The following is a 27007-nucleotide window of genomic DNA, read 5'->3' on the forward strand; positions in this document are numbered from 1 at the left end:
TTCTCCAACCCCCTTTCTCCTTCCCTTCCTCCTGCATTCTTTCACTGTTCCTCTTCTTTCCACCTACTTTAGTTCTATGCTTCCCTCAAAGTTCATTGTGATGTTTTCCCGTGAAGCTAAATATATTTTTATTGAGAGATTATGTCCTTATCATTTTATATTAAAATGTTCTTCCTTTTATGAAATAGTAGTAGGTAGTTTTAAAAATTGTCTTTGTTTGGCAAAATAAGTAATTGGCAATGTTGTGTTTTCCTCCGACTATTTTTTAAAATTTTACGCGTCCAAGATCTGGAACCACTGTCTAGAAAACAGAGAAAAGGGAAACAGGTAGGAAGAAAGAAAAGCATGTAAGTTGATTTAAGTTGAACAAGTTTAGCGCCATAATATATCTTCTACGGGAGCATTGGCAGAAATACCTAAGTCTCATTTGGGAGTCAGGGAAGGCTTCACAGAGGAGGTAACGTTTGAGCTGGGCTTTAAGGATTAGCAGTGGAAAAACGGCAGGGCATTCCAGGCAGAATGCATAATGCGTTCAAGAGCACAGAGCACAAAAGAACACTACGTGTCCAGCAACTCTAAGTAGCCTGGTGGCTGTTGCGCAGTTCTGGGGTTAGGTGATCAAGGGTGAAGCAGGGACTATTTCTTCCTACTTGGCCCACTTCCCCTGCAGGTCATTGCACAGTGCTGGGCACACACACTTCAGGAGCTCAATAATTACTTGTTGAATTGGGACAGGGTGATCGAGTGTGCTGGGAACCAGAGCCTCCGGATTCTTTCTCACGCACCGCAGTGTGACCTTGGCCAAGTCCCTTTTCTCAGGACTGCGGCTTGCTGCTTAGTAATCAGCCGAGGGTGAGAAAGCGGAGGAGGAGGTTGGCCTGAAGCGCCTGGCCTTTCCAGCGTCTGGAATCCCTGATTCGACGCGTGAAGGGCAGGGCGGGGCGGGGCGGAGCCGGAGGCGCGGGCTGCGGCGGGCGGAGATTCAGTTCCTCCTCCGCGCCAGCAGGGGGCAAAGGGAGCGGCTTCCCGCCGCCTTTCCCCTCCCTGCGGGTGTCGGGCAGACTGCTGCAGTTGCGAGCGGCGAGCGCAGTGGGCGGGCCGGGTGGCGGCGGCGGCGCTGCACTGACTGGGTTGGGCCGGGCAGCAGCAGCAGCGGCAGCGGCAGCGACGGCTGAGGTGCTTGCAGAGGCCACTGAGGCGCTGACTGAGTGGCCGGCAGGCGCCTGTAGCTTCGAGCAGCCCCTTCGTGCCGCCCGGCAGTCCCCGGGCAGCGGTGGGCCGCGGTGCGCAGCCTGCCAGGGAGCTGCGGCGGGCACACCCCGGCGGCGGCGACAGCGGACAGGTTAGAGTGGGGGCAGGGACGGTCGCGGGAGCAGCTGGGGGCCGGAGAGGGAGCCCGAGCCAGGCCATCTCCAACCATGTCCGACGAAGCGTCAGCCACCACTTCGTACGAGAAGTTTCTGACCCCTGAGGAGCCCTTCCCGCTTCTGGGACCCCCTCGCGGGGTGGGCACCTGTCTGAGCGAGGAGCCGGGCTGCCTGGACATCAGCGACTTCGGCTGCCAGCTCTCGTCTTGCCATCGCACGGATCCGCTCCACCGCTTCCACACCAACAGGTACAAACCTCCGCTGAGGGCAGGGGCAGACTGCCCACACCCCTGCTTCCAGCCGGAGAACGCCGGGTTCCCCCCATTCTGGCCCTCCGCCTCGGGTCTGCGTTTCCAGTCGCCCCCTCCCCCACCTTCCTCCGCCCAGCGCTCATTCCCGGGCTCCTTCCCTCTTCCCCTCCCCATTTCACCCCTGTCCTCCGATTTTCCTTTTGGCCGGCATTTTACTCTCTCTCCTTTCCCCCATTCATCTTCTGACCCAGCGACTCCTCCCTTCCCCCTCCCGCCCCATCTGTACCCTGCGAATCCCAAACCCCAACCCTTGATTCTTAGATGCTTCCCTGTTTTCATTCACCCTCAAAAGTTTAACCCCTTCCATTTCCGGTACAATCTAATCCTCCATAGAGAGGATTTCGGATGGCTCAAAATCAAAAGTCGATCTTTTTGAAAGGTGGCACTTTAAAAGCTAGAATCTTCCTTTTCCCAATTTTTAACCTGTCTCATAGCCTTATTTTCACCCCCCAACCCCCCATTTTTTTAGTGAAGCTCTAGGAAACCAGGCGATTCTTTTTTTTTCTTTGCTCTATGAACTCTTTGCCCTAGCGCTTTAGGCCCTGCCAAAATGTATAAGCTTAAATCTGGAAGATTCCTTCCTGAAGCACATCCTTTGGTTTGCTCCCCCAGTGGAAGGATGCAGCGAAGCTTAGGATGGGCTTGCTTATACAAATTTATTCAGAGGGTGCATCCCCTAACTGGATTTATTGGAAGGTAGAATGTTCTGGAGAATTCTCTCATGCAGGCATTTGTGTTATATCAAATGTGGGGGATTTGAAGATGTTTTCCACATACCCCAACCTATAACATAGGTGCATATTATATGTATATGTGTGTATACACACACACACACACACAGAGGCCTGGGGGGGTGCAGAACAAGGGAGGAGGGAGAGAGAGAGGGATTCAGCTATGGAAAATACTGGAGTTGAATTAAGGAGTCTAGTTCTGATTTCTGGTCCACTTTACAATATGAACACGAACAAATCCTTCCACATTTTAATGACTTTTGCATGCTCCCCCCCAACCCCTTAAATCAATCTACAGAGTTACTAACCTTCTACCAAGTACAAGGAATATATAAAATATGATTCTTAACCTAAAAGAAAGTTATAGTCTGGAAACAAGCTGTTACGATTAAATAATCATACAGAACATCGCTATAACACGTGTGAAAAGAAAACGGTAGTAAACTTGTTACAACTGTTCCAAATCCTCATTGCAAAAATGAGGAAACTGAGGCCCAGAGAGAAAAGACTGTGCCCAAGTTAATAAAACCGAGTCAGGCAAAGCCAGGATTACTCCTTCAGAGCCAGTGATGAAACTTGGAACAGAACTAATGGCTCTAGTGTTATAAATGGTTGTTATGGTTTCTTAGACTAACTCACAGAAACCCATGATGTGACTATAGCATGAATGTAACATATTTATGAAATCAAGTGTGCTTAAAATTGTTTGCATTGGAAAATAAGGTAAAAGAATACTTGTGCACATATTTGATGTTTTAAGTTTTGCAGCACTGGAATAAATCATATACACAGGAAAGTTAAATGATCTCAGAATTAGCCTGCTCTGATGATGAGGGCAAGGGAGTGGGGACAGAGGCTGAGGGTAAGTGCTGCCAAAATGTGTGGGGGTGATGGGGAGTGAAGCATGGTGAATAATACATTTCTTACAGCTTGTTCTGTTCTTTCTCCTCCTCCCAATTTTATCCGTGTGTTTTTCTACCCCTTGTCTTACAGACCTTGGTAGGGTCAAGGTTGTTTTCCAGCATGAGGTGGTGAAGATAGAGGGGGAGGTTCTTGTTCAGCCCCAGTTTTCCCAAGTCAAGCATTTTTTCTAGTTACTGCCTGCTTTTTTAAACCCCCCTCTCCTACCCTACTTTTCACAAGGCTTGGAATGGTAGCAGGTCTAGTGTATCTTGCTCTGTACCCTCCTCAGCGGAGATAAGGGGAAGCAGAATTAGCAATTCTTACAGCAGGTGATGTTTCTGCCCTAGGCTACCTTGCTTTTTAAATCTTTTCTCCTTCTGGAACGTTCTGCCTTCTTACCCACTCCTCAGGATGGTGTTTGAGAGGACCATATGCTTCCAGTCATTTCTTTTCAGGGAGAAGAAAACAGCTAAATCATGTATGTGGGCAAAGTTTAGTTTAGGGAGTTCTTTTATTTTGGAGTTGTATGGATCACAGCACATTCACCAATTCAAGCAACAATCCAAAACAGAAATCAGATCTGAATAGTTGAGTTCTGATATCGTGCCTTGGGTTTAATCATTATAAAACAAGTTTCATTGAAAATAGAAAGCTTGTCAGTGGGTAGGTACTTGATTTACCTTTATTTTGCTTCTTCCTTGTTACCGGATAACAAAACTATGGAGATTGTTTAAATAATGCTGTTGATAAGGGCCTTATGATGATGATGATTTTGTGTCTGCTCATTTACTGGACTCTGGGGTATCTATGCAGTCTTCGTTAATCAAGAGAGTCAAGGCACTATTACTTATGATTCCTAAGTTTGAATGTTTGTTGCGTTTAGAGTCACCTGTGACTTAGATTGGTGTGTCACTGGTCTAGGTTCAGTGGAAAATAAATTACATGAACATAGCCAGCTTCCTGAGAATTCACTTTTCTAGGAGTATCTTTTAGGATTTTATGACCAAGTTGGGTTTGTCTAGAAGTTGGGGGGAATAAAATAAACGTCAGTAAGCCAAAAAAACTTAAAACTTATTTCATTTTTAATTGAAATATCAATATGGAATATATATTATAGTTTTAAGGCTTTTTTTTTTTAGTTTGGGGGACAGGATTTTTCTGGTGTAATTGTGGGTTTTCTCTTAGCATTTGTCCACGGTAACTTCCACTGTCATCAAAAAAGGATATCATTTAGCAAATTGAAAAAAATATAATGATATTGGTAGGTCCTGTAATTAAGTTGCGAGATGAAGGAGGTTAATATGAACTAATCAGTGTGTTATTCTCTTCCTCTTTCAGGAGTGCATCAGTACTTTGACATTGAACAATTGTGAAAAGCATGTGGGAGGACAGTGCCTCACTTTTGTATACCCAATTGGCAGGATACAAAATGAACTACGTATTGTATAAAGCAGTTACTCAGTTCTGTGATTTCAGAGCCCCATTTTCAATCACCACTAACTAGAAAAAGCCCAAGACTACCGTGTGCCTTTTGTTCTACCCACAGTTTTCCTGTCTTGTTAGAGAATTAGAGGTGCAGAAGAGTTGTGAGTACAGGTGGGAGAATCACGTTTCATGAAGTGAGATGTATTACAGAGGCAGGAGGAATTTGGTTTGGGGGCTTGTTGTGACAAGTTGAGAATGGGGATCAGGCTTTGGAGAACTATTTAGGCTAGAAATGTCGATTTCTAGAACAGAGATTCCAGTAGTGTGATAGGAGTGGAACTCTGGGGTTACAGAAGCTGAGAGAATAGAAGACACTTTTCAATAAATTTAACAGGGAAAGGAAGGAGAGATGTGGTCATTTGAAAAAAAAAGTGAAGGTTTCTTCATTTGTTTTTTTGCCTTGTTTATTTATTTATTTTCCAAGAACAGATGTTTTAGCTCCTTAAAAGCAGCCCACAGGAAAGAGAGAAATTGAAAATACAAGATCAGGTGGGATGACAGGAGATGGATGGGATTAACTCAGAAGGCCAAATGGAAAAATTAGCCTTAGAAATGACATGGAATGTTGTTTACTTCCCAGACTGTAGAGGGGGTAGGAGGGATGGGTAAGGATCCCAAGACAATGGAGGTCGCTGGGAGGAGAGTTGGAAATTTGAATGAGTAAGTAGGGGGGTTGTGTCATCTGCTCTAACTTGGGACCTTGATGTCCTGTTGGGTTCCAGAGGAGTAGCAGAAGTCAGGGTGGCTGTATGGGGATTCTGGCAGGGAGTCAGTGATGAATACAAAGAGGACTGTTAACTGAGAATAAATGGCATGGATTTGGAATGGCTTTCATCAACTTGACAGTAGGACTGTATTCCACAGTGCTCATTGCCTGGATTCTTATCCTGAGAGGTAATAGGTCTACCTGAGAGTGAAAGGGCTGCAGAAGAATGTATGTGGTGCACATACTTTTCTTAATTTTAGGAAAATACCACTGAAAGCCCTTCATCTGTGTATTCTTGCTGAAAAGCCTTGCAGATAAATGTTCTTGGCTTTTTATTTTTAATTAAAATTTGGGCAGCAAGCCTAGTTATTGAGTTAAACCCCATTTCATGGATTCTTTTCAACATTTCTTTTAAAATATGGAGAAAGTCTCCTTTGTGAATAATTGCATGGTTATAGCTAGGATCTTAGTGTTAGGTAGTTTTCTCTTAGTGGAATAAGATGTAAGGGCTTTTGTAAATTTGAAGAGTTCAGTGCTGAGCACACGTACACAGTGCTCTTCCATTACACATTTGAAACCAACAGAACAGTCTAAAAGCATCTCTTAAATTTCTATTATAAAAGTTCATTATAGAAAATTGTCGGCATATACGAAACTATAAAGACCACTTATGATCCTTTTCACTAAAGATAACAGCTGTCAACATTTTGATGTTGTTACCGTTTTTGTTTTTGTTTTTTGGCTGTGCCACATCGCTAGCAGGATCTTAGTTCCCTGACAAGGGATTAAACCCCCACCCCGGAGTGGAAGCACCGAGTCCTAACCACTGGACCGCCAGGGAATTCCCTGTTGTTACTTTTAATGTTATTTCTTTGTACATACATAATTTTAAAAATCAGGATCCGGCTATATATATAATTTGTGACTAGGTTATTTGCAGTTACATTTTATTTTCTTTTTCAATAAATAGACTGAAAATATGATTTTTAATGATTTTTAAAACACCATTATTCAGATATAGATATATCATTTAATTATTCCCAGTGTTTTGGGGGCATTTGTTTTTCTTCTTTTTTGCTATTATAATATTGTTTGGACATGTTTGTATATACATATTTTTTCCAAAATTCTATTTGGGGAAAGGGATAGATTCTTAGCAAGGCAATTACTGAGTCCAAAGGAATGAACCTTTTTAAAGCTCTTTGTATATACACTACCAAATTGCTTTTCAGAAAGATTATGCCAGTGCCAATTTAACATTCCCACCAGCAGTGGATGAAAGTACTTCCTACTTGGTTTTTATCTACCTTGTCTTAAAATAATAAGAATATTTGCATATTAGAAGATAATAGAATTTTTAAAAAACTCAAAGTACTAGTTTTCTATTTTGTAAATGATTGTTTCAAGTATGAGACCAGTTTCCTTGCCACTGTTAATTTAAAAAAAAAAAAGAAAAGAACAAGGAGCTAAGGCTTCTAAGAATACCCAGAACCTTGCAATATCTGTTATAAAGTTATAGATCTGGAAAACTGAGGAACATCCTGATTTTGCCCTAAGGTAAGTGCACAAAACCAAGCAAATTCCTGACTCCCTTGTCAGTGATGTAATGATTAGGTTATTAAATATGGCTTAGTTTTTAAAGAAGAGTCATTATTACTCATGAAGGGAAACACATTTCTACTAAGTTTTCGAAGCTAAAAAGAAATTCTCATTAAAAACAATTATCTAACAGCTTTTCCTAGTACACATGACACAGTGCTTTGGCACATTGAAGATGCTGACTAAATGTTTGTTGAGTGTGTGAAAGGACAGAACTTTCACTGTAATTGTCATTCAGAGCTTTCTATTGCCTTATTGCATGACTGAGGCAATTTGGTTAATTCTACCAGGTTTGTTGATTTTTAAAAAATGAGGATACTGCTTACCTAGCAATCACGTGATGAAACTAGGTAATGTTACAAGGTATTCTAGGATTCTTAGGTGAGTTTTATGTTTTTGCCTATTTATAAAAGTTTGTTGACTTCTGCTTTTATATTACTGAACTATAATAGTTTAGACTGTGTGTGTGTTTCAGTACTTTAAAATACTTTACCTTTAGTACAAAGGAAAAGGTGCCATAAAATTGTCAGGATGCCCAAATTTTGTAAATCAAGAACTTTGGAATTAAGATTAGCTATATAAAATAAGAGGGGAAGTTTAAAAAATGAACACACGATTCAGGAAAAAACTGGATTAAATGAAAGGTGAGAAACAACCTAATGATAGGTAATAACAAGCTTTTATTCAGGAAGTCATTATTTTAGTACCTTATTAGTATCAGATATACTAAATCATGTCTTAAGGGTTAATTTCCCTAGGCTACTGCCAAAGCAATGAAGATTATCTCTTTAATAATATAAAGCTAGTGGAAATTTATAAAAGAAAACAGATTTGTAGATTTCAAGATAAAATAATTTAAAAAATATATAACCCTGCAACAAATAATACAGACAAAATGTTAATATCCTTAACATATAAAGAACTCTAACAAAATCAACAAGGAAAATATTAACACCTAGTAAAATGCTGTAGCAAAATAGCTAATAATTATTTTTAATTTTGCTCTTGCCAGTAATCAAAGAAATAAAAATTGATATAAAAATGTTTTTCTCCTAACAGCTAGGTAAAATTTTTAAAAATGAAAATTTCGGTGCTGTTAAGGTTGTGGTGAAATGAGCACTTTTATGGACTGCTTTGGGGAGGGCAAATTAGTGCAGCCTTTTCGGAAAAGGCACTTGGCTAAGTATACTGTCACCCTTAAAAGTGTTCATATTCTTTGACTCAGTAATTTCCTTTCAAATAATCTATGTTGAGAGATTATATATATTTATATAAATAATTATAAACAAAATGGTTTCATCTCAGTATTATTTGTAATACCAAAAAAAGAATTGGAAACAGCCTAAGTACCTATTATTGAAGGAATAATGTTAAATAAATTATGATACATTGAATCAGTGGAATATTATATAGGCATTAAAATGTTTTCAAGTAATATAGTTGGGTAAATGTTCAGTATATAATGTTAAGTGAATAAAAGGATAACTAATATCTATCTACACACACACGCACACACAATGCTGATTCTGTAAAAATGTACATATTCATGTAGAGAAAAGTGCCAAAACATTATGGATCACTTATTGTTAGTTAGTGGAATTATTGGTCATTTTAGTCTTATTCATCACTCCTTTCTTGTTCCAGCATCTTTGCAATGATCCTGTATATCATTGATATGTAAAAGTTATTTAAATATAAGAAACACTTTGAGCTTCTACCTGTGTACTTTGTTGGTGCTTTTCTCGGCCCTGCACTGGCTACTCTCTTCCTTTAATAATAATAGCTGCCATGTATTGAGCACATTTTATGTCTGCTGAGTGCTCTGTATGCATTCTTATATAATGTAAATAGTAACCGCATTTTAAAGATGATGACCCAGGCTTGGGGAGGATTTGTTTCGCTTCAGATCAAACAGCAGGTAAGTGACAGAGCAAGAATTTGAACTCAGTCCGGCTCCAGTCAGACCGATAGGAAAGTAGAGAATAGTGTAATGAACCCCATATACCCATCATGCAGCTTCAACAATTACATATGGCAGTGTGCTTTATCTATACCCCTACTCATTCCTCAACCCCTTCCTTATAATTTTGCGACAAATACCAGACATATTCATTCATAAATATTTTAGTATGTATCTTTAAAAGATAAGAGCTCTTTTGAAAATAATCACAATATCATTATCGTATCTAAAAATATGCTCATATTCCTCATAAATGTAATAATCGTATCCTATTTGTATCTTAAAATTGTGTGGATTCTGTAGTTTCTGTTGTGATTTCTTTTGTGTTGTTTTTAAGGTGGAACTTAACTTCCTGTGGAACAAGTGTGGCCAGCTCAGAATGCAGTGAGGAGCTGTTTTCATCAGTTTCTGTTGGAGATCAAGATGATTGCTATTCCCTATTAGATGATCAGGACTTCACGTCTTTTGATTTATTCCCTGAGGGGAGTGTCTGCAGTGATGTCTCTTCTTCTATTAGCACATACTGGGATTGGTCAGATAGCGAATTTGAATGGCAGGTAGGATTTTTTTTCTTATATTGCCATCATTACTCCATAAGTAGAAGTATGAATTTCTGTTTTGGTATTTTCATCTCTACCTCAAAGTAAATTTCTCCAATGTTTATTCAGTCCTGGAGATTCTCTGATAGCATTAAGAATTAGAAGAAATATGTATCCTTTATTTTTGCTAATGTACCTTTTAGGTGTCTCACGCTACAGATACCTTTTGTACATTTTCATGTAATTTAATACTTGTATAATGTTCCTATTATTATATATCATTAGTACCTTTCTGTGCATTAATCCAAGCAAATTTTCTCTTTACTGATAAATGGCCTTCATGTCCTTATAGGCACAATACCTTTACATCAAGGTCACGTTATATATCTAAGATCACAAACTACTGCATAATACATAATTTTTCATTGTTATTAGGAATATAATTTCTCATTTTGTATTCTCTTCATATGTAGAGTTGTTTTTCACCTAACAATGTTTTTTCTTCTGTGGCACATATACCACATAAAATGGCTTTGTGGCAAATTGTACTCATCATAAGGCAGCATTTCCAAACAGTCTTTCAGAAAATGTAGATCATGTTATGGCAACATCCATTTTCTGATTGTAAAACACAATAACGTTTGAAGAAGCTTTCCTTGCATACAGCAACTGTTATATTCAACAAATACTTGAATATCTACTATGTTTGAAAGCCATCTAAATACTTGAAGTTGTTTTCCAAAAGATGAATCAAACATTTTATTTCAAAAATATTTTATTTTATTTATTTATTTATTTATTTGCGGTACGCAGGCCTCTCACTGTTGTGGCCTCTCCACAACAGTTGCGGAGCGCAGGCTCCGGACGCGCAGGCTCAGGAGCCATGGCTCACGGGCCTAGCCGCTCCTCGGCACGTGGGATCTTCCCGGACTGGGGCGCAAACGCGTGTCCCCTGCATTGGCAGGCGGACTCTCAACGACTGTGCCACCAGGGAAGCCCTATTTCAAACAATTTTTATTAAAATATCAAATAATACCAAATAGCATAAAATTAAAAATAAGTCTCCAAGTCCCACTCTTCTGTGGTTACCACTGATAAGAGCTTGTGCAGATACAAGTGTGCTTGCACAGCGTTAAAAACACACAGAGGGACTTTCCTGGCGGTCCAGAGGTTAAGACTCTGCGCTTCCACTGCAGGGGCCACAGGTTCGATCCCTGTTCGGGGAAATAAGATCCCGCATACTGCTCGGTGAGGGCACCCCCCACCAAAAAAAAAAAAAAAAAGACACACAAAAATGGGATCATACTTCAGCCACTGTTTGGCCCTCTGCTTTTTTCAGCTACCTGTACTATATCTCATTCTTTTTGATAACTGCATCATAATTTAATCAGTTCCCTAATGATGAATGTTTAGGTTGGTTTCAGTTTTTTCTTGTTATAAACAATGCTATACTGAAAATTAAGAGGTTTTTAAAGAGGAAAATATAATCCACAGCCCTTCTGTTTTTAAATTTTATTTTTTTTCAAATGCTTCTATATCATATACAGTTGTAAATATGATATGGATAAAAATTTTTTAAAATTGAGATAAAATATACCATTTTAATAATTCTAACATGTATAATTCAGAGATTTTTAATATATTCACAGTGTTGTGCAGCCATCACCACTATCTAATTCCAGGACATTTCTATCACTCCAAAAGAAACCAATGCCTGTTAGTAGATAGTCCCAATTTCCCCCTGCCCCCATCACCTGGCAACCACTAATCTACTTTCTCTATGGATTTACCTATCTGGATATTTAATATAAATGTACTCATATAATATGTGGCCTTTTGTGTCTGGGGTCTTTCACTTAGCATAATGTTTTCAAGGTTCATCCATGTTATAGCATATAGTATTTCATTCCTGTCTTAAGTCAGCTTGAGCTGAGCTGCTGTAACAAATACCATAGACTGGGTGACTTAAACAACAAACACTTATTTCTCACAGTTCTGGAGCCTAAAAGTCCAAGATCAGAATGCCGTCATGGACAGGTTCTGGTGAGCACCCTCTTCCTGGTTTGCAGATGATTGCCTTTTGCTGTATCCTCACATAGAGGTGGAAGAGAGAGATAGCTCTGGTCTCTTGGTCCTCTCATAAGGTCACCAATCCCATCACACAGGCTCCACCCTCATGACCTCGTATAAACCTAATTACCTCCCAAAGCCCCACCTCCAAATATCATGTTGGGGATTAGGACTTCAAGATATGGATTTGGGGGGTGACAAACATTTAGTCCATAACAGTTCCTTTTTATGGCTGAATATTCCATTTTATGGATACATAACATTTTGTTTATTCATTCATCAACTGATGGATTGTTTCCACTTTGGGGCTGTTATAAATAATACTGCTATGATCATTCAGGTACAAGTTTTTATATGGATGTATATTTTTAATTCTCTTGGATATACACTGGAAGTTGCTGGGTCATGTGATAACTTTATGTTTAACTTTTTGGGGAACTGCCAAAATATTTTCCAAAGTGGCTGTACCATTTTACATTTTCACTAGCAATACATGAAAGTTCCAGTTTCTCCACATCCTTTCTAACACTTGGTATCGTCTGTCTTTTTTATTATAGCCATCCTACTGTGTGTAAAGTGGTATCTCATTGTGGTTTTGATTTGCATTTCCCTAATGGCTAATGATGAAGAGCATCTTTTCATGTCTTATTGGCCATTTGTATATCTTCTTCGGGGAAAATGTCTATTCAGATCCTTTGCCCATTTTTAAATTGCATTGTCTTTTATTGTTGAATTGTAAGAGTACTTTATATGTGATGGCTACTAGGCTCTTATATACATGATTTGCAAAAATATTTCCCATTCTGTAGGTTGTCTTTTCATTTGATATAGTGTCCTTTAATACACAAAAGTTTAAATTTTATAGAAGTCTAATTTATTTTTTCTTAAAGTTCTGTTCTTCTGATGTCATATTTTAAAAACCATTGCTTATTCCAAGGTCATGCAGATTTTTCATCTTTTTCCTTCTTAGAATTTTAGAGCTTTAGTTCCTACATTTAGATCTTTGATCCTTTTGAGTTACTTTTTATATATGGCATAAGGTAGGACTTCCAAGTTCATTCTTTTGCATGTAGATATCCAGTTGTCCCAGCACCAGTTGTTGAAAAGACTAATTTTTTCCTTATCTAATGGTCTTGGTACCCTTGTGGAAATGAATTGGTCATAGATGTTTATAGGTTTAGTTCTGGACTCTCAATTCTATTCCATTGATACATATATCTATCCTTATGCCAGGATATCCTTATCCTTATGTTTTGATTAGCCTTGTAATAAGGTTTGAAATCAAGAAGTGTGAGTTCTCCCACTTTGTTCTTCTTTATCAAAGTTTAGGATCAGGTTGTCCATTTCTGCAAAAAGGGAATTTGGAATTTTGATAGGGATTTCATTGAATCTGTAGATCAATTTGGGGAATGTTACTGTCTTAACAGTATTATTAAATATTTCAGTCCATGAACATGGGCTGGAATGTATTTAAGCCTTCTTTAATTTCTTTCAATGATGTTTTACAGTTTTCTGTGTTTAAGTTTTATAGTTCCTTGGTTCGGTTTATTCCTAAACATTTTATTCTTTTGATACAGTTGTAAATGAAATTGTTTTCTTAATTTCATTGTTTGGATTATTCATTGCTAGTGTATAGGAATACAGTTGAGTTTCGTATATTGATTTTGTACCTGCAACTTTGCTGTACTTATGTATTAGTTTTAATAGTTCTCTTTTTCTGTGTGGATTCTCTAGGGTTTTCTATATTTAAGATCATGTCATCTGTGAATAGAGATGGTTTTCCTTCTTCATTTCCAACCTGGATAGTTTTTTTTTTTCTTGCTTAATTGCCCTGGCTAGATCTCCAGTACAGTGTTGAATAGAAGTGGCAAAAGCAGGCATCCTTGTTTTTTTTCCTGATCTTAGGGGAGAAGCTTTCAGTCGTTCACCTTTGAGTATGTTAGCTGTAGGTTTTTCACAAATGTCCTTTATTACCATATTGAAGCATTTCCCTTTTATTCCTAGTTTGTTCAGTGTTTTTATCTGAAAGGGTGTTAGATTTTTTTTGTTTGTTTTTTTTTGTTTTTTGTTTTGTTTTTGTTTTGCTGTATGCGGGCCTCTCACTGCTGTGGCCTCTCCCATTGTGGAGCACCGGCTCCAGACGCGCAGGCTCAGCGGCCATGGCTCACGGGCCCAGCCACTCCGCGGCATGCGGGATCCTCCCAGACCGGGGCACAAACCCACGTCCCCTGCACTGGCAGGACTGTCAACCACTGCGCCACCAGGGAAGTTGATTTTTGTATGATGACTCACCCTTGCATTCCTAGAAGTAATCCTAATTGGTCATGGTATATAATCCTTTTAATTTGCTGCTGGATTTGGTTTGCTAGTATTTTGTTGAGGACTTTTGCATCGGTTTTCATAAAGGTTATTGGTCTGTAGTTTTCCTTTCTTGTGATGTCTTTGTATCGCTTTGGCCTCATAGAATGAGTTGGGCAGTGTTCCCTTTTCTTCTGGTTAAGATACTATAATAAAATTCTCATTTAACATATAAACTTCTTCATGATCTGCAAATTATTCACTTAATGACTACATAATAGTCCTGGTACTCTAGTATGCCAGAACTTATGAAACCATTCCACTATTTACATCTGTTTCAGTTTTTTTTTCTATTATAGATAACACAGCAGTGAGCATCTTTGTGTGGGTACTTTTTTTTCAGTGCCTCATTTTTTAAAAAATTTATTGAAGTATAGTTGATTTACAATGTTGTATTAATGTCTTATGTACAGCAAAGTGACTTGGTTATACATACATATATATATATATTCTTTTTCATATTCTTTTCCATTATGGTTTATTACAGGATATTGAATATAGTTCCCTGTGCTATACAGTAGGACCTTGTTGTTTATCCATCCTATATATAATAGTTTGCATCTGCTAATCCCAAGCTCCCATTCCTTCCCTTCCCTACTTCCCAGTGCCTCATTTTTTTAAAGTGCACACTTTGTATTGAAAATAAGACCACAAGGATTCTTAACACAGTATAAGCAAATGGAGTTCTGATAATTCTGATAAATATTTTTTCTGCTTATTTCATGTGACTTAATTTAGAGTTATCATCCATAATGTTGCAAAATGGCAGGCGCTTTTTAATTTCAATTGCTGACTTCTTCACTCATTTTATGAGTAGAGTGGAAAACTATCCCCGACCACTCACTGTTAATGCACATGACTGACAACACTGAAACAAAAATAAGGCCTGCCTTAGTAATGTGTTTTCCACTTCTGAAATTGGAGTGTAGGTACTCTGTTACCATGGATATTTGCTGTTTAAATATGCTGAAAGGTTTAAAATGCTCTCTTGTCTTTGTGGGATCTCATAATCATGAACAGTAAATTACCCCAGAAGATAATTACAAATTATGTATTAGGATTAATGTAGGCTAAAAATCGTTGACTGTAGTTTAAAAATTCGTATTACCTCTGTTGTGATTAAAATCTGCATCTGTTTAAATCTTTCTTTTAGACAGATGTTTCAGTTACTACTAAAGTAAATATAAATGATTCATAGATTCTCTGGGAAGAGAAATGCTAACTGCTTGGCAAGGCAGGATTTTAACCTTAGAATGAAGTAGCATTTTAGCATTTGAAGTAGCATGAAAACATCTTGCCTTGTTGATAGTTTTCTTTGCTTGCAGTCCTTTTACTATTAAAGATATATTTGACTAGTCTTAGAACTTGAGAAATTATTTTATTGTTGAGCAGGAAAGCATAGAAAATTTAGAGTGAGTAATTCAGCTGTCATGCTTGAAACCTAGAGGTACAATTTGAAATTGCACATCAGCTGTTAAAGAAATGAGCTTACTCATAAAATTTTGCTGCATACTGCAGAAAATATGGCAGAGGTTTGATTTAATTCTCCTTACTTGTCACAATTACTGATTCTAATATAGATATACCAAATATTGTTGTCCATCAAAAATACGAGATGAGAATTATTAAGCATTTTTATCCTGAAATATATTATCAGTTATAAAATGGAAAATTGCTGGTCTAATATATACACAGGAGCACATACACTTAATTCTCCTGTATATCTGCAGCTCTAATCCCCTATCTCCAATTGACTACTTGACATTTCCAGTTGAATGACCTTATTATTTAATGCTAGCCCATTATCTGATGCTGAGTCCTTGATCAGTAATGCAACTTCCAATTACAGTGTTTCCATGGGGGAAAAAAAAAGACTCTGCTTTGTGACATGTCTTACAGTGTATTGTAAAATGATTATTGTCATTTCAAAGGACACTTGTACTTGCTTTTCTCATTATCACTGCAAACTCTCCATATCCCAAATTGCATTCTTCTCTCATTCCAAACTACCTGCAGGGCAGGACAGCCTGACACAGTCGAAAGCACTGGACTTGTGTCCTTCTTTGGATGGTGCCACTAACCGTATGACCCTCCCTGGATATCATTTTTCCCTTATTTGTACAATGAGGTGTAGGACTAGAAGATCTATATAACATTACTTCAGGTCTCTTGCCATAAAAAATGAGGTCTTTAAGGGTTGTATGTTAACCAGGGTGGGTTGTATGACCATGAAATGTTGCCAGTTTTCTTCTGGTCTCACATATGGCCATTTGACTATTATCCTTATCCATTCAGTTATCAAATAGTCTTATAAATTGTATTTCATTTGAAAATTTCCTTATCTGCTCCCATTTTTCTTTCCATTTTTGCTTATCTTAGTCCAGGCCCAGATCACAAGAAAAGAGCTTCTTAATTCCAGTCTTTCCTCTATTTTGTCCCCATACTGCTTTTTAACTCATCTTCCCTCAAGACCAATTTCATCATTACTACTTCTACTTAGAAATGTTATTGGTCTACTTCTTCATATCATATAACAGCTCTAGTTCGTTTGTTAAACTTTCAAATCCCTAGCACTGATTTTCTGTTTTAATTATATTGGTCTCCTTAACCTCATTCTGTGTTTTTTTCTTCCACCTATGGTTTTATTAACTTATTCTCCTTACCTGAATACCTTTTCCTTTTCCCCATGCTGTCATTCCAAGAGACTACCTTGTGAAATTTAACCCAGCCACTTTAGCAACATGAGGTATTCTCTGAGAGTTTATGCTCCTTTTTAAAAAGGGTTTAAAACCATGGCAAGGTATAGAAAAAGGGACATACTGCGATTTATTGAGTATCACCCATGTGCCAGACATGTTACCTTTTGTAAATCTCTCAACAGTCCTTTGAGATGGATGACAGTAACCATAACTTACTGAAGACTCTGAAGCTCAAAGAAGGGAACTAACCTACACAAGATCACATGACTAGTGAGCAGTGGGGCTGGGATTTGATTTGAACTCTGTTTGGGGTCTTTTAACCTCTCCCCAGAAAAAAATGGCCAAAGAACCATTAATTGCCTATCTTTTTCCACCCCCCCCAACAAACATGTAAACATAATTAAAGGCACAAATTAGGGGGCTTCCCTGGTGGCGCAGTGGTTGAGAGTCCGCCTGCCGATGCAGGGGACACGGGTTCGTGCCCCGGTCCGGGAGGATCCCACATGCCGCGGAGCGGCTGGGCCCGTGAGCCATGGCCGCTGAGCCTGCGCGTCCGGAGCCTGTGCTCCGCAACGGGAGAGGCCGCAACAGTGAGAGGCCCGCGTACCGCAAAAAAAAAAAAAAAAAATAGGCACAAATTAAAATGCTTAACATACAGTCTGGCACTTAGCAGATATAGGCTACAGATGAATTCTTTTCTTAAGTTTTGAGAGTATAGATACTTTGAGAGTTCCTTTCTCTACCTAATTTATCAAAGGAGCTTGAAGTAGGGGAGGCCTTTCATCTGACAAGGAGCATCTCATTTTGTTTTAGGAACCCCAGGGAGATCTTTAACATAGTAATGTTGTGATTTGAAGTTTTTCAAAGGGAAAATAGCAAAATGTTTTACTGACGTTAAAGGCTGAAAAAGAGATGGCCTTCATGTGTGCATTCAGCAATCATTCTTTCATTACACTGACTAGATAACATTTGAGCTAAGGGTGAACAAGAAGTGTTAGTTAATGAGATTTTAAAGGAAGTCATACAGATTGTTGGATGTCACTTATATGCTTAGATTCATCAATGACAGTCAAAGTGAAAATGTGGTTTTTAAGAGTAATAGCTAACTTGGATAACTTCATTCTAAGCATCACGGTCACCTTGCGTAGTGATCAACCCCCTTTTTGTGGCTTCACTCATCTCTTCTATGCAATTGACTCCCCAGTGCCTGCCCCCTTGTAGTTCTCTAAGCTTTAATCTTGTAGCTTCAACTCACGCTAGGTATTTCCATTGATGACTTGTCATCTCAGACATGCGTTTGTTATTTGCTATATTTATATTATAGCACAAAATTATATGTTTGTGCTATTGTATTATCTTTCCAATTAGAATATAAAGTTCTTATGTAAGGACCATGACTTAGGCTCCTTTGGATTCCCTGTGCCTGTTACAGTGCTGTGGGTACAATAGGAGGCCAAACACATGTGATTGCAGTAGTCTGCATGGATAAAGTGGCTTTTCTTTTTGGTAACTTCAAAAGCCTAGTAATCACCTAGAGTTCAGATATAATTGCAAAGTCTGTAGAACCAAAACAACAAAAAGGTGCTGTTTTGTACATTGTAAAAATGAAAACATTATTTTTTTTTAATTTTTATTTTTTTGTGGTACGCGGGCCTCTCACTGTTGTGGCCTCTCCCGTTGCGGAGCACAGGCTCTGGACATGCAGGCTCAGCAGCCACGGCTCACGGGCCTAGTGGCTCTGCAGCATGTGGGATCTTACCGGACCGGGGCACGAACCCGTGTCCCCTGCATCGGCAGGCGGACTTTCAACCACTGCGCCACCAAGGAAGCCTGAAAACATTATTTTTGAAGATTGTTATGTACTCATTGTAGAAGAAAATATTTTATCTTTCTGAAAAATGACTTAAACACATTTATTTAAAATTAAATCCATTCTGACTTTTGGAGGTGATGGATATGTTTATTACCTTGATTGTGATGATGCTTTCATGGGTGTATGCATATGTCCAAAGTCATCAAATTGTATATATGAAATATGTACAGTTCTTTGTATATCAGTTATAGCTCAACAAAGCTGTTAAAAGATTAAATCTTAAAAAATTAAACTGATTTTTAATAGGCAGTATAAAATTATAGCACATATTTTTGCTGATTTGATTTTCTGTGTGTTAGGCTTCTTGCTTTCTCCTTTGTCTACACGTTGTCTCTTGCCATTTTTTTCCAATTTTTCTTTTATAATACTTCTGGTCTTTAAAGTATTTTTCTTTATATTAACAACATATTCTAAATTAGTTTAATTGTCTCGAGGTTATGAATACAGACATGAGGACAAGGGCCATGATTTGTCTTTATATTGGCAGTATGTCTAGCACAGTGTCTGGCAAAGAGCCAGGTGGTGGCAGATCACTCAGATCTCTTGAGATGGAGGCTACTGCTCCTTATTCATTATGCTGTGTGGGTCCTAGCCTACATTCACATTATGAATTTAAAACCTTAATGATGATTGACTCTCAAGTTAGCATTTTAACAAGCCTTGATTGTGACTTTAAGCTTTTGGAAAATATCTCTCATTGAATAAGTGACTGTATATACAAAGAGTATGTTGATGTTGCCGCTTTGTCTAAAATAGGAGTGGATCAGAGTTAATGTCTTCTGATTCTGTATTTGTCATTAGTCTTTTATTAAAGTCATTTTTAATCAATACAAAACATGTGGCATTTAAATTTTAAAAAATTTTTCTTTCCCTGCCCCCTTCTCCTTATTTTTATAAAGTTACCAGGCAGTGACATTGCCAGTGGGAGTGATGTACTTTCTGATGTCATACCCAGTATTCCAAGTTCACCTTGCCTGCTTCCTAAAAAGAAAAACAAGCACCTGAATTTAGATGAACTTCCTTGGAGTGCAATGACAAATGATGAACAGGTAGCGATCTCAACATTCTTAATTAAAAGCATATATGTGGGGGACTTCCCTGGTGGTCCAGTGGTTAAGACTCCGTGCTTCCAGTGCAGGGTATGTGGGTTTGATCCCTGGTCGGGGAACTAAGAGATCCCACATGCTGCCTGGTATGGCCAAAAAAAAAAAAAACAAACAAAACACATATATGTGAAGCTTGATTTATTGCCTATTTAAAGCTACTGGATAAATGTGGATTGCTTAGTAAATATGAATTTGAGCTCTAACTAATTGCTTTGCAGGGAACAAATATAATATTAAGTGCTTCTGATATTTAAAACATTAAAAATTACACACTAAAAGATCAGAGGTTTTGGCATTGATCTTGTTTATTGTAATTTTTCATCATATAGGTGGAATATATTGAGTATCTGAGTCGTAAAGTCAGTACTGAGATGGGTCTTCGGGAGCAACTTGATATTATTAAAATAATTGATCCTTCTGCTCAAATATCCCCTACAGACAGTGAGTTTATTATTGAACTTAACTGTCTCACAGATGAAAAACTGAAGCAGGTATGTAAAGAAAATACAGATTGTACAGCTATTGAAAATACCATTGTTTTATAACATGTATACTTGAATAGTCATATGTAAATACATAAATAATTAAGGTCAAAATCACTGCTGTGAAATGTAATATTAGAACATGTGGTTTTAAGAGGTTTTATGTACATCTTACCTGGCTGTACCTTTCTGGGACCATGTGGATCTAGAACCTGCTTTTTAGTTATGCAGGTTTTGAAACCTAATTTCACAATTTAAGGGGTGGTTAGGCTAAATTATAGATTTATTCTAACTCAGTTTACAGAAGACCAATTGACAGAATCAAAATATTGATTATTGAGAGCTGTACTTGAGTGAACATCTGAGCTGGGGGATTTGAATAGTCTTATGCAGTAATTGAGCCTGGCTAGGGTAAAACAATGAATTTTCCTTCCGCTATTCTGAGGTACACATTTCTGGTATCTTCTAAATATAGGCTTTACTTCTCTTTCTCTGATACATAGCTGAATGAGTACTTATGTTCTACTTTTTATTTTTTTGCATTTATCATGATTTATGAAAAATTTCTCTCAGTATTTCTCTCAACAGACATACTATAATTTTCTACATTCCAGCCCATTTTTCGTTAGTATGGTAAATTGATGCCTTGCATTTGAAGACAGGTACTGTGGGCCCCTAGCTAAGATCTAGGAAACACTCTAATCTTAGATATAATCAGCAGCTTACTTAAATCATCTTAAGGTGCAACCTTTAAAAAATGCCTACTCTTATGCATTTTATTTTATTGTTAGTTTCTATTTCTGAGTGTTATTTTCTTATAATCCTAAATTCTATAGGCTAGTAGCCTTCCATTTACTGATTATATTTTATATGCTTTTAAAAATCTAACTTCATAATATGTATTCTAGAATTTTGAACATTGTCAATTTTTCTGGTACTTGCTTCTACATTTAGAGATTTTTTTTGTCTTTATATTCTACCTATGTGCATCTGTAGCACATTTGACAATTTTAAGTACAATATCCTTCTTTTCTCCATTATTCTGAAGGCAGAATGTCGAGGAACAGCAGTAACCAATTTTTGTCTGTCTGTTCCAAGGTCAGAAACTATATCAAGGAGCATAGCCCTCGCCTACGGCCTGCAAGAGAGGCCTGGAAGAGAAGCAACTTTAGTTGCGCAAGCACCAGCGGAGTGAGCGGTGCCAGTGCCAGTGCCAGCAGCAGCAGTGCCAGCATGGTCAGTTCTGCAAGCAGCAGTGGGTCCAGTGTTGGAAACTCTGCTTCAAACTCCAGTGCCAACATGAGTCGAGCACACAGTGACAGCAACTTGTCTGCAAGTGCAGCAGAGCGGATTCGGGATTCAAAAGTAAAACGTCTAATCAATACAAAACTTTACCTTTCAATATTAACATTAGTATTCCTTCATATAAATTTCTTGACGAGTTATAATTATCCTGCTGTATAGATGCCTGTGGGTTTTGGTTTTAATTGAACAAGCAGGATTCTCTCCTATTGATCAAAGCCCTCTAGGCTGAGTGCTTTGAAATGCTGTTTTGACCCACAGCCATATTACCTTCAATTTTATCTGATTTTATGTCTGTTTTAAGTAAGATAAATTGATGGAAATAATGAGTGAGTCTCAAGATTGCAATACTGACTGCAGCTTACTACTAAGCGGATCTTACTATGTTGCTGATGTTGCTGTCTATTAGCTCCTACAAATGTTCTGTATGTTTTTTGTGTGTGTTAAATGTTTTCTTAATGTTTTAATCTTGAATGTTTCTTCTTAGCTCTTTTTAAAATGTAATAATGCTTTCTCTAATTTCTGTCTACTCTTCTGACAGTTGAAAAAGTTCTGTGTAATATTATTGGGCACATAAATAAGAAGTTTAAATGTGTACAGAATGGTTCTGTGATGCTTAGCAGGGGAGTTCGGTTCCTTGCAGTGGTGACAGTGTGGAGCCAACTTATGGATGATAAGGGTTTCTCTATAACTCTTTGGGAACCCAGTGGTGACAAGGATACACGGTGATTTCTTCCCTGATTCTTACCAAAGTAGCAGAAACATAGCCAGCTTTGTTGGTTGCCATGTGTTTCCTTTGGATATGTGGTCATTCCTTTTTGGCATCAGTTTACCAGTGACAAGGAATAGAGTACCCACTGGGTTTCTAATGGACTTTTAAGATGGTATTTGCTTAATATGAAAAAGACATGGTTCTTTCCCAGCCATTGTAAAATTGCTAGTGCTTTTGGATGAAAGGCACCTTAAAAGCATAAGCATTAGAGATTTTGACAATGTTCTCTATATTTGTATTCAGTATTGTTCACTACATGTTTCCTCTGCACTGACACCAGTGTGCCTTAATTTGATATAAAAAAGTCTTAGAAATGATTGGTTGTCCATAACTAGTCAAATGATAAGTTTCAACCCTTCCTTATAAGAAGATTCACTAGTCAAATACCATTGAAATAGAATCTTGAAGAATCGTTTTCATGTCTAAGCTAATGGCTCACTTACTGGAACCAGGATTGTACTGCAGAGGAATTTGAACATCTCTAATCAGAAAATATAGAATTTGATCCATAAAATACTCTGGGGTAGATAGGCCAGAACTGAACCTTACTGATTTAGAAATTTTTTATTTTGACAGAAGCGATCCAAGCAGCGGAAGTTACAGCAGAAGGCCTTACGCAAGAGGCAGCTGAAAGAGCAGAGGCAGGCTCGGAAGGAGAGGCTCAGTGGGCTATTCCTTAATGAAGAAGTGCTGTCCTTGAAAGTGACTGAGGAAGACCACGAAGCAGATGTAGATGTTTTGATGTAATAAGGGTGAATTTATCAGCATTCTTTCTAAGCATTATTCTATCCTTATTTGTTTACATGCATCTCGACCAAACTTTTGTTGGTTAGGGCTGTGCTGATGTACTATTCATAATTTAGGTCTGTGCTTCTCAGCAGGTGGTCCTCAGACCAGCAGCTTCAGCATCAGCTGAGAAGTTATTAGAAATGCATACTCTTGGGCCCCACCCCAGACCTAGTGAATCAGAAATGCTGTGGGAGGGGCCTAGCATTGTGTTTTAACAGGCACCAGGTTATTCTGCCACACCCTCTAGTTTTAAGAACCACTGATTTAGTAAATGTTTTGACTATTTAAACTTCAGGGTGGTTAAGTGGGCTTTTTCATAGACTAGTACTTTTACAGTTCAGAAGACTTTAAGGTACTGCTGACAAATAGTTTATTATGTCAGTATACATATGTAGAGATCATAATTCAGTTTCCTTCTTAATGTTATGATTTCTTAGTTTAGTTTTTCTAAAGGGCCATAGCATAATTCTCAATTCCTAGTGGACATCTTTTTTCCAGGTTGGGGCAGGGTGTGGATTGCTGTTTACAATAGTGCCTTCATTAGGTTTAGTTCTGTTTTCATTAATTATTAACTCAAAGGTGTAAAAACAGGCCCTGATATCTTTCGTTAGGTTTGTTTTTGTTTTTCACTTTATGTAAATTCAGAATCCTTTCTGCAAGTGATGACTACTGAAAAAATAATGTTACTAGTGGCGAATTTTAGACATGATGCTATGTTGATTAATATTCAAAAGGAGAAATCAGTTAAGCAAAACAACCAATTCTACTTTTCCACTGCTTTTTGAAATTTTAGGCTGTGAAACTGCCTTAAAGGCAGAAAATATCTCTATCAAGTTCTTTTGTAGGTCTTTTTATTTTCAGCACAGCTCTAATTTTTAAATATTTGGTGTAACAGCTTCTGGCATGTGAACAGGTTAATGTTCAAAATTAACTAAAGAAAACCCTTACAGTTCTGCTAAACTCTATAAATCGCTAGAAATACACTGAGCAGTGAGATATAAAAAAAACTTAGCTTCTTGGCTACTAATAGAACTCTAATTTTAAATGTGAAATCATGGAGTCCCTTTAAATGTTTTCATGGAGAGTTTGTTATGAACATTAGAAGTAGTGTGATTCCTTTTATTTTTCCACACATCTTTAAACATTCACATGGGTTAAAAAAAAAGGAAACTGATACTACTGACAATCAAGCTGCTTTCTGACTTTCATAATTTTCTTTTTGTTGTGGAAACTTGGGAGGTAATCATAATTTTGTAGGAGGAGTTGTAATCAATACTTTTTTTTTTTTTTTTTTTTTTTTTGTGGTACGCGGGCCTCTCACCGTTGTGGCCTCTCCCGTCGCGGAGCGCAGGCTCCGGACGCGCAGGCCCAGCGGCCGTGGCCCACGGGCCCAGCCGCTCCGCGGCATGTGGGATCTTCCTGGACTGGGGCACGAACCCGCGTCCCCTGCATCAGCAGGCGGACTCTCAACCACTGCGCCACCAGGGAATCCCTAATCAATACTTTTTTAAACTCTAGAGTCAGCAGTTGATAGATTCCTACTTTTTTTTTTTTACATTGTATCATATCAAGTAACCTGTTAAAAAGATTAACAACTTAGGTTCTTAATTCTCAGTTGATAGAAAGGCTTAACCTTTTCTTAACAGTCATGTGTTTTGAAATTTTGATTTTGTTTTGGTTCCTCAAAGGTTAAAGAATTGAAACTGAGGGAAAAAATTGATATATTGCAGCTTTGCTGAGAGGACTGTGGAATGGTTGTAACATTTCGAAGACTACTAAATTCATACTTTAAATTTTTACTAAAATAAAAGTATATACGTATATATGGTTATCAGTTGGAGTAGTCCTTCTGACTTTCCTCCTACCCCCTCTTTGTGCTTCTAACTAGCTTAAAGGGCCCAAAGAGAGCTTGGGGATAGATCCCAGAATATTCTGAGGAAGACAGAAAGGGTCCACCTCGTTGTTTTCCCTTCCAAATAAGAGTAAATGGAGAGAAGAGCAAATACAGGTGAATTCTCTACCTGCTTTTAGCAAAAGCAAAATTCCAGGGAAGGATTGCCTGTTTTCTTTACCTACTCTTCAAGGAAAACAGGCTACTTTTGGAAATCATAGAGCAGCATTTATCTATTAAATACTTGGAAACAGTTTACTTGACAGTGACCAGTAAAAGAAAATCCTAATAAGACCAATTCCTCTACTCTCCCAACAGTCACATAGTCTTATTACCCTAGATTTAACTTACGTCACTATTAAACAAGTTTACCAAAGCACCACAGAGCCAATTTTTAAAGTTTATAAAGGTTTGAGTGTTTATAGTAAAGTGCGCCGTGAAATTTTGTGTAAACTGGATGTGCTGTTTTTACGGTACCATAAATTAGAGATAGCTCATTAAGTTGGCTTGGAAGAGATTGAAAGAATGAAAAGAAAAGAAATTAAGCAACTTGGATTTGCTTATGATCGAAGAGGGAGATTACAAAGTTTTTCTCTACCTAACCCCCCCTCAAATAAACAGCATAAAAAGACAAAAAATTCTCGTCTTTGTTAATGTGCTTTCCTTTTTTTTCGGTTTTATTGCCTCTTGTAGGTAATTCAAGTTTGAATTATTTCTTTCTTGGAATAAGTAATAAATTCAGTCTGGTGTCTGTCTGAGTTCAATTTAAAACAAATCCAACTCAATATTTATTTCTTTTTAAATATAAACCCCAACTAACCAATTAATAAAAATGTGAGATTTATTTGCTCCAGTGTCAGTTCTCATCTGTAGAGAGTTGATGTTGGAGCAAATAAGTCTTTCCTTTTAAAAATAAGCCTTCTTAACTGAGGGCATGATAAAAAAATAAGCCTTGTTAACTAAGGTCATGATAAAGTCACATCAGATTTATCCAGAAACATTTTATTAGAGATCTTGTATGTATGTCAATTATATCTCAACAAAACTGGAAAAGAAAAAGATTTCGTAGAAGCCTGTCAGTCCCTACCACAGCTTTTAAAAGTGTGAACCTTGAGTTTAAACAAAATGGCATGTCTTTTTCCACAGTTTTGCAATGGAGTTAAAGACAATGTAGTATAATGTGTAGTGGAGTATAAAGGGCTAATTCATTCTATCCCAAGAAGAACTTAGAGTAAAATAACTTTTTTTTTCCTTGTCTCATTTTTAGTTAGGTGTGCTGACAGTTTTGTCCATTTCGTCAGTCCTTTGGGTTAACTAGATATTGCTGAATTAATCCCAGAAACTGACTTGTAATTTGATGACTCCATGAATTGGGTGGACATTTCATTTTATTTAGCTCTTAAAAGTGCTAAAACCCCTCATGAAGGAAAAATTTCAAGAAGCTATTGTTATAAAGGTATCCAGATTCTGATGAGCTTTAAAAATTGTGAAATTGATCAAATGTCTTCATATTTAAGCCAAAAATGTTAGTACATGACAAATATAGAAGTCTTGTTCCCAGGATTCTCTAGCAGAATTTTTTGTTTGTGGCTTACTCTATGTAGCCTCATGTGCCTTAAAGGTGAACTCTGTACTTTTCGTCAATATCAGGCTTTTCCAAACTCAAAAGTAATCTAAATGTTTTAATTCGTTTTATAAAATGCCCATGCTGTTGGATATCAGTAAGCAAAGGCATTAAGTCGAGCTACGTAATCAATGATAAGAGTGTATAACAAAACAAAAACCTTCAGATCTGAAGTTTCATTTGCATAACTTGATTTTTGGCCCAGCTAGATCATGGAAGAACATTGAAGTCAACTAAAGTATAGCTTAATGTATTCTTTTATTTTTTTCCCCTGAAAAAAGTCATAAACCAGAATACTTTTTTTTTTTTTTTTTTTGGCTACGCTGTGTGGCTTGCGGGATCTTAGTTTCCCGACCAGAGATTGAACCCGGGCCCTCGGACTGCCAGGGAATTCCCGAGAATACTTTTTAAAACCAGATAACTCTGGAAAGATAATTTTC

At 37.7% G+C, this 27007-nt stretch overlaps 1 protein-coding gene across 2 annotated transcripts; it reads left to right on the forward strand.

Moving 5' to 3' along the window:
• The first annotated feature begins 1117 nt into the window (after positions 1-1117).
• On the forward strand, positions 1118-23630 carry FAM199X (family with sequence similarity 199, X-linked). 2 transcript variants are annotated; one of them, XM_065901228.1, is made up of 6 exons: positions 1118-1615; positions 9400-9619; positions 19501-19650; positions 20037-20198; positions 21288-21425; positions 22840-23630. In XM_065901228.1, the coding sequence occupies exons 1-6, from the start codon at positions 1419-1421 to the stop codon at positions 23008-23010; spliced, it is 1038 nt and encodes a 345-aa protein (XP_065757300.1). In that variant the 5' UTR covers positions 1118-1418; the 3' UTR covers positions 23011-23630. The 2 variants fall into 2 exon arrangements, with proteins under 2 accessions (XP_065757300.1, XP_065757299.1); XM_065901227.1 differs by having other exon boundaries at positions 1419-1615; positions 21288-21554; positions 22840-23437.
• Positions 23631-27007: the final 3377 nt, after the last annotated feature.

Source organism: Phocoena phocoena, chromosome X (assembly GCF_963924675.1).
Source record: "Phocoena phocoena chromosome X, mPhoPho1.1, whole genome shotgun sequence".
Classification (NCBI taxonomy): domain Eukaryota; kingdom Metazoa; phylum Chordata; class Mammalia; order Artiodactyla; family Phocoenidae; genus Phocoena; species Phocoena phocoena.

Excerpts from the sequence above, each read along its gene's own strand:
- FAM199X (XM_065901227.1), top strand. The coding sequence starts at position 1,419 with ATGTCCGACGAAGCGTCAGCCACCACTTCGTACGAGAAGTTTCTGACC. Across the intron at positions 1,616-9,399 it reads CACCGCTTCCACACCAACAG|GTGGAACTTAACTTCCTGTG; the intron begins GTACAAACCTCC and ends GTTGTTTTTAAG. Across the intron at positions 20,199-21,287 it reads CAGATGAAAAACTGAAGCAG|GTCAGAAACTATATCAAGGA; the intron begins GTATGTAAAGAA and ends GTCTGTTCCAAG.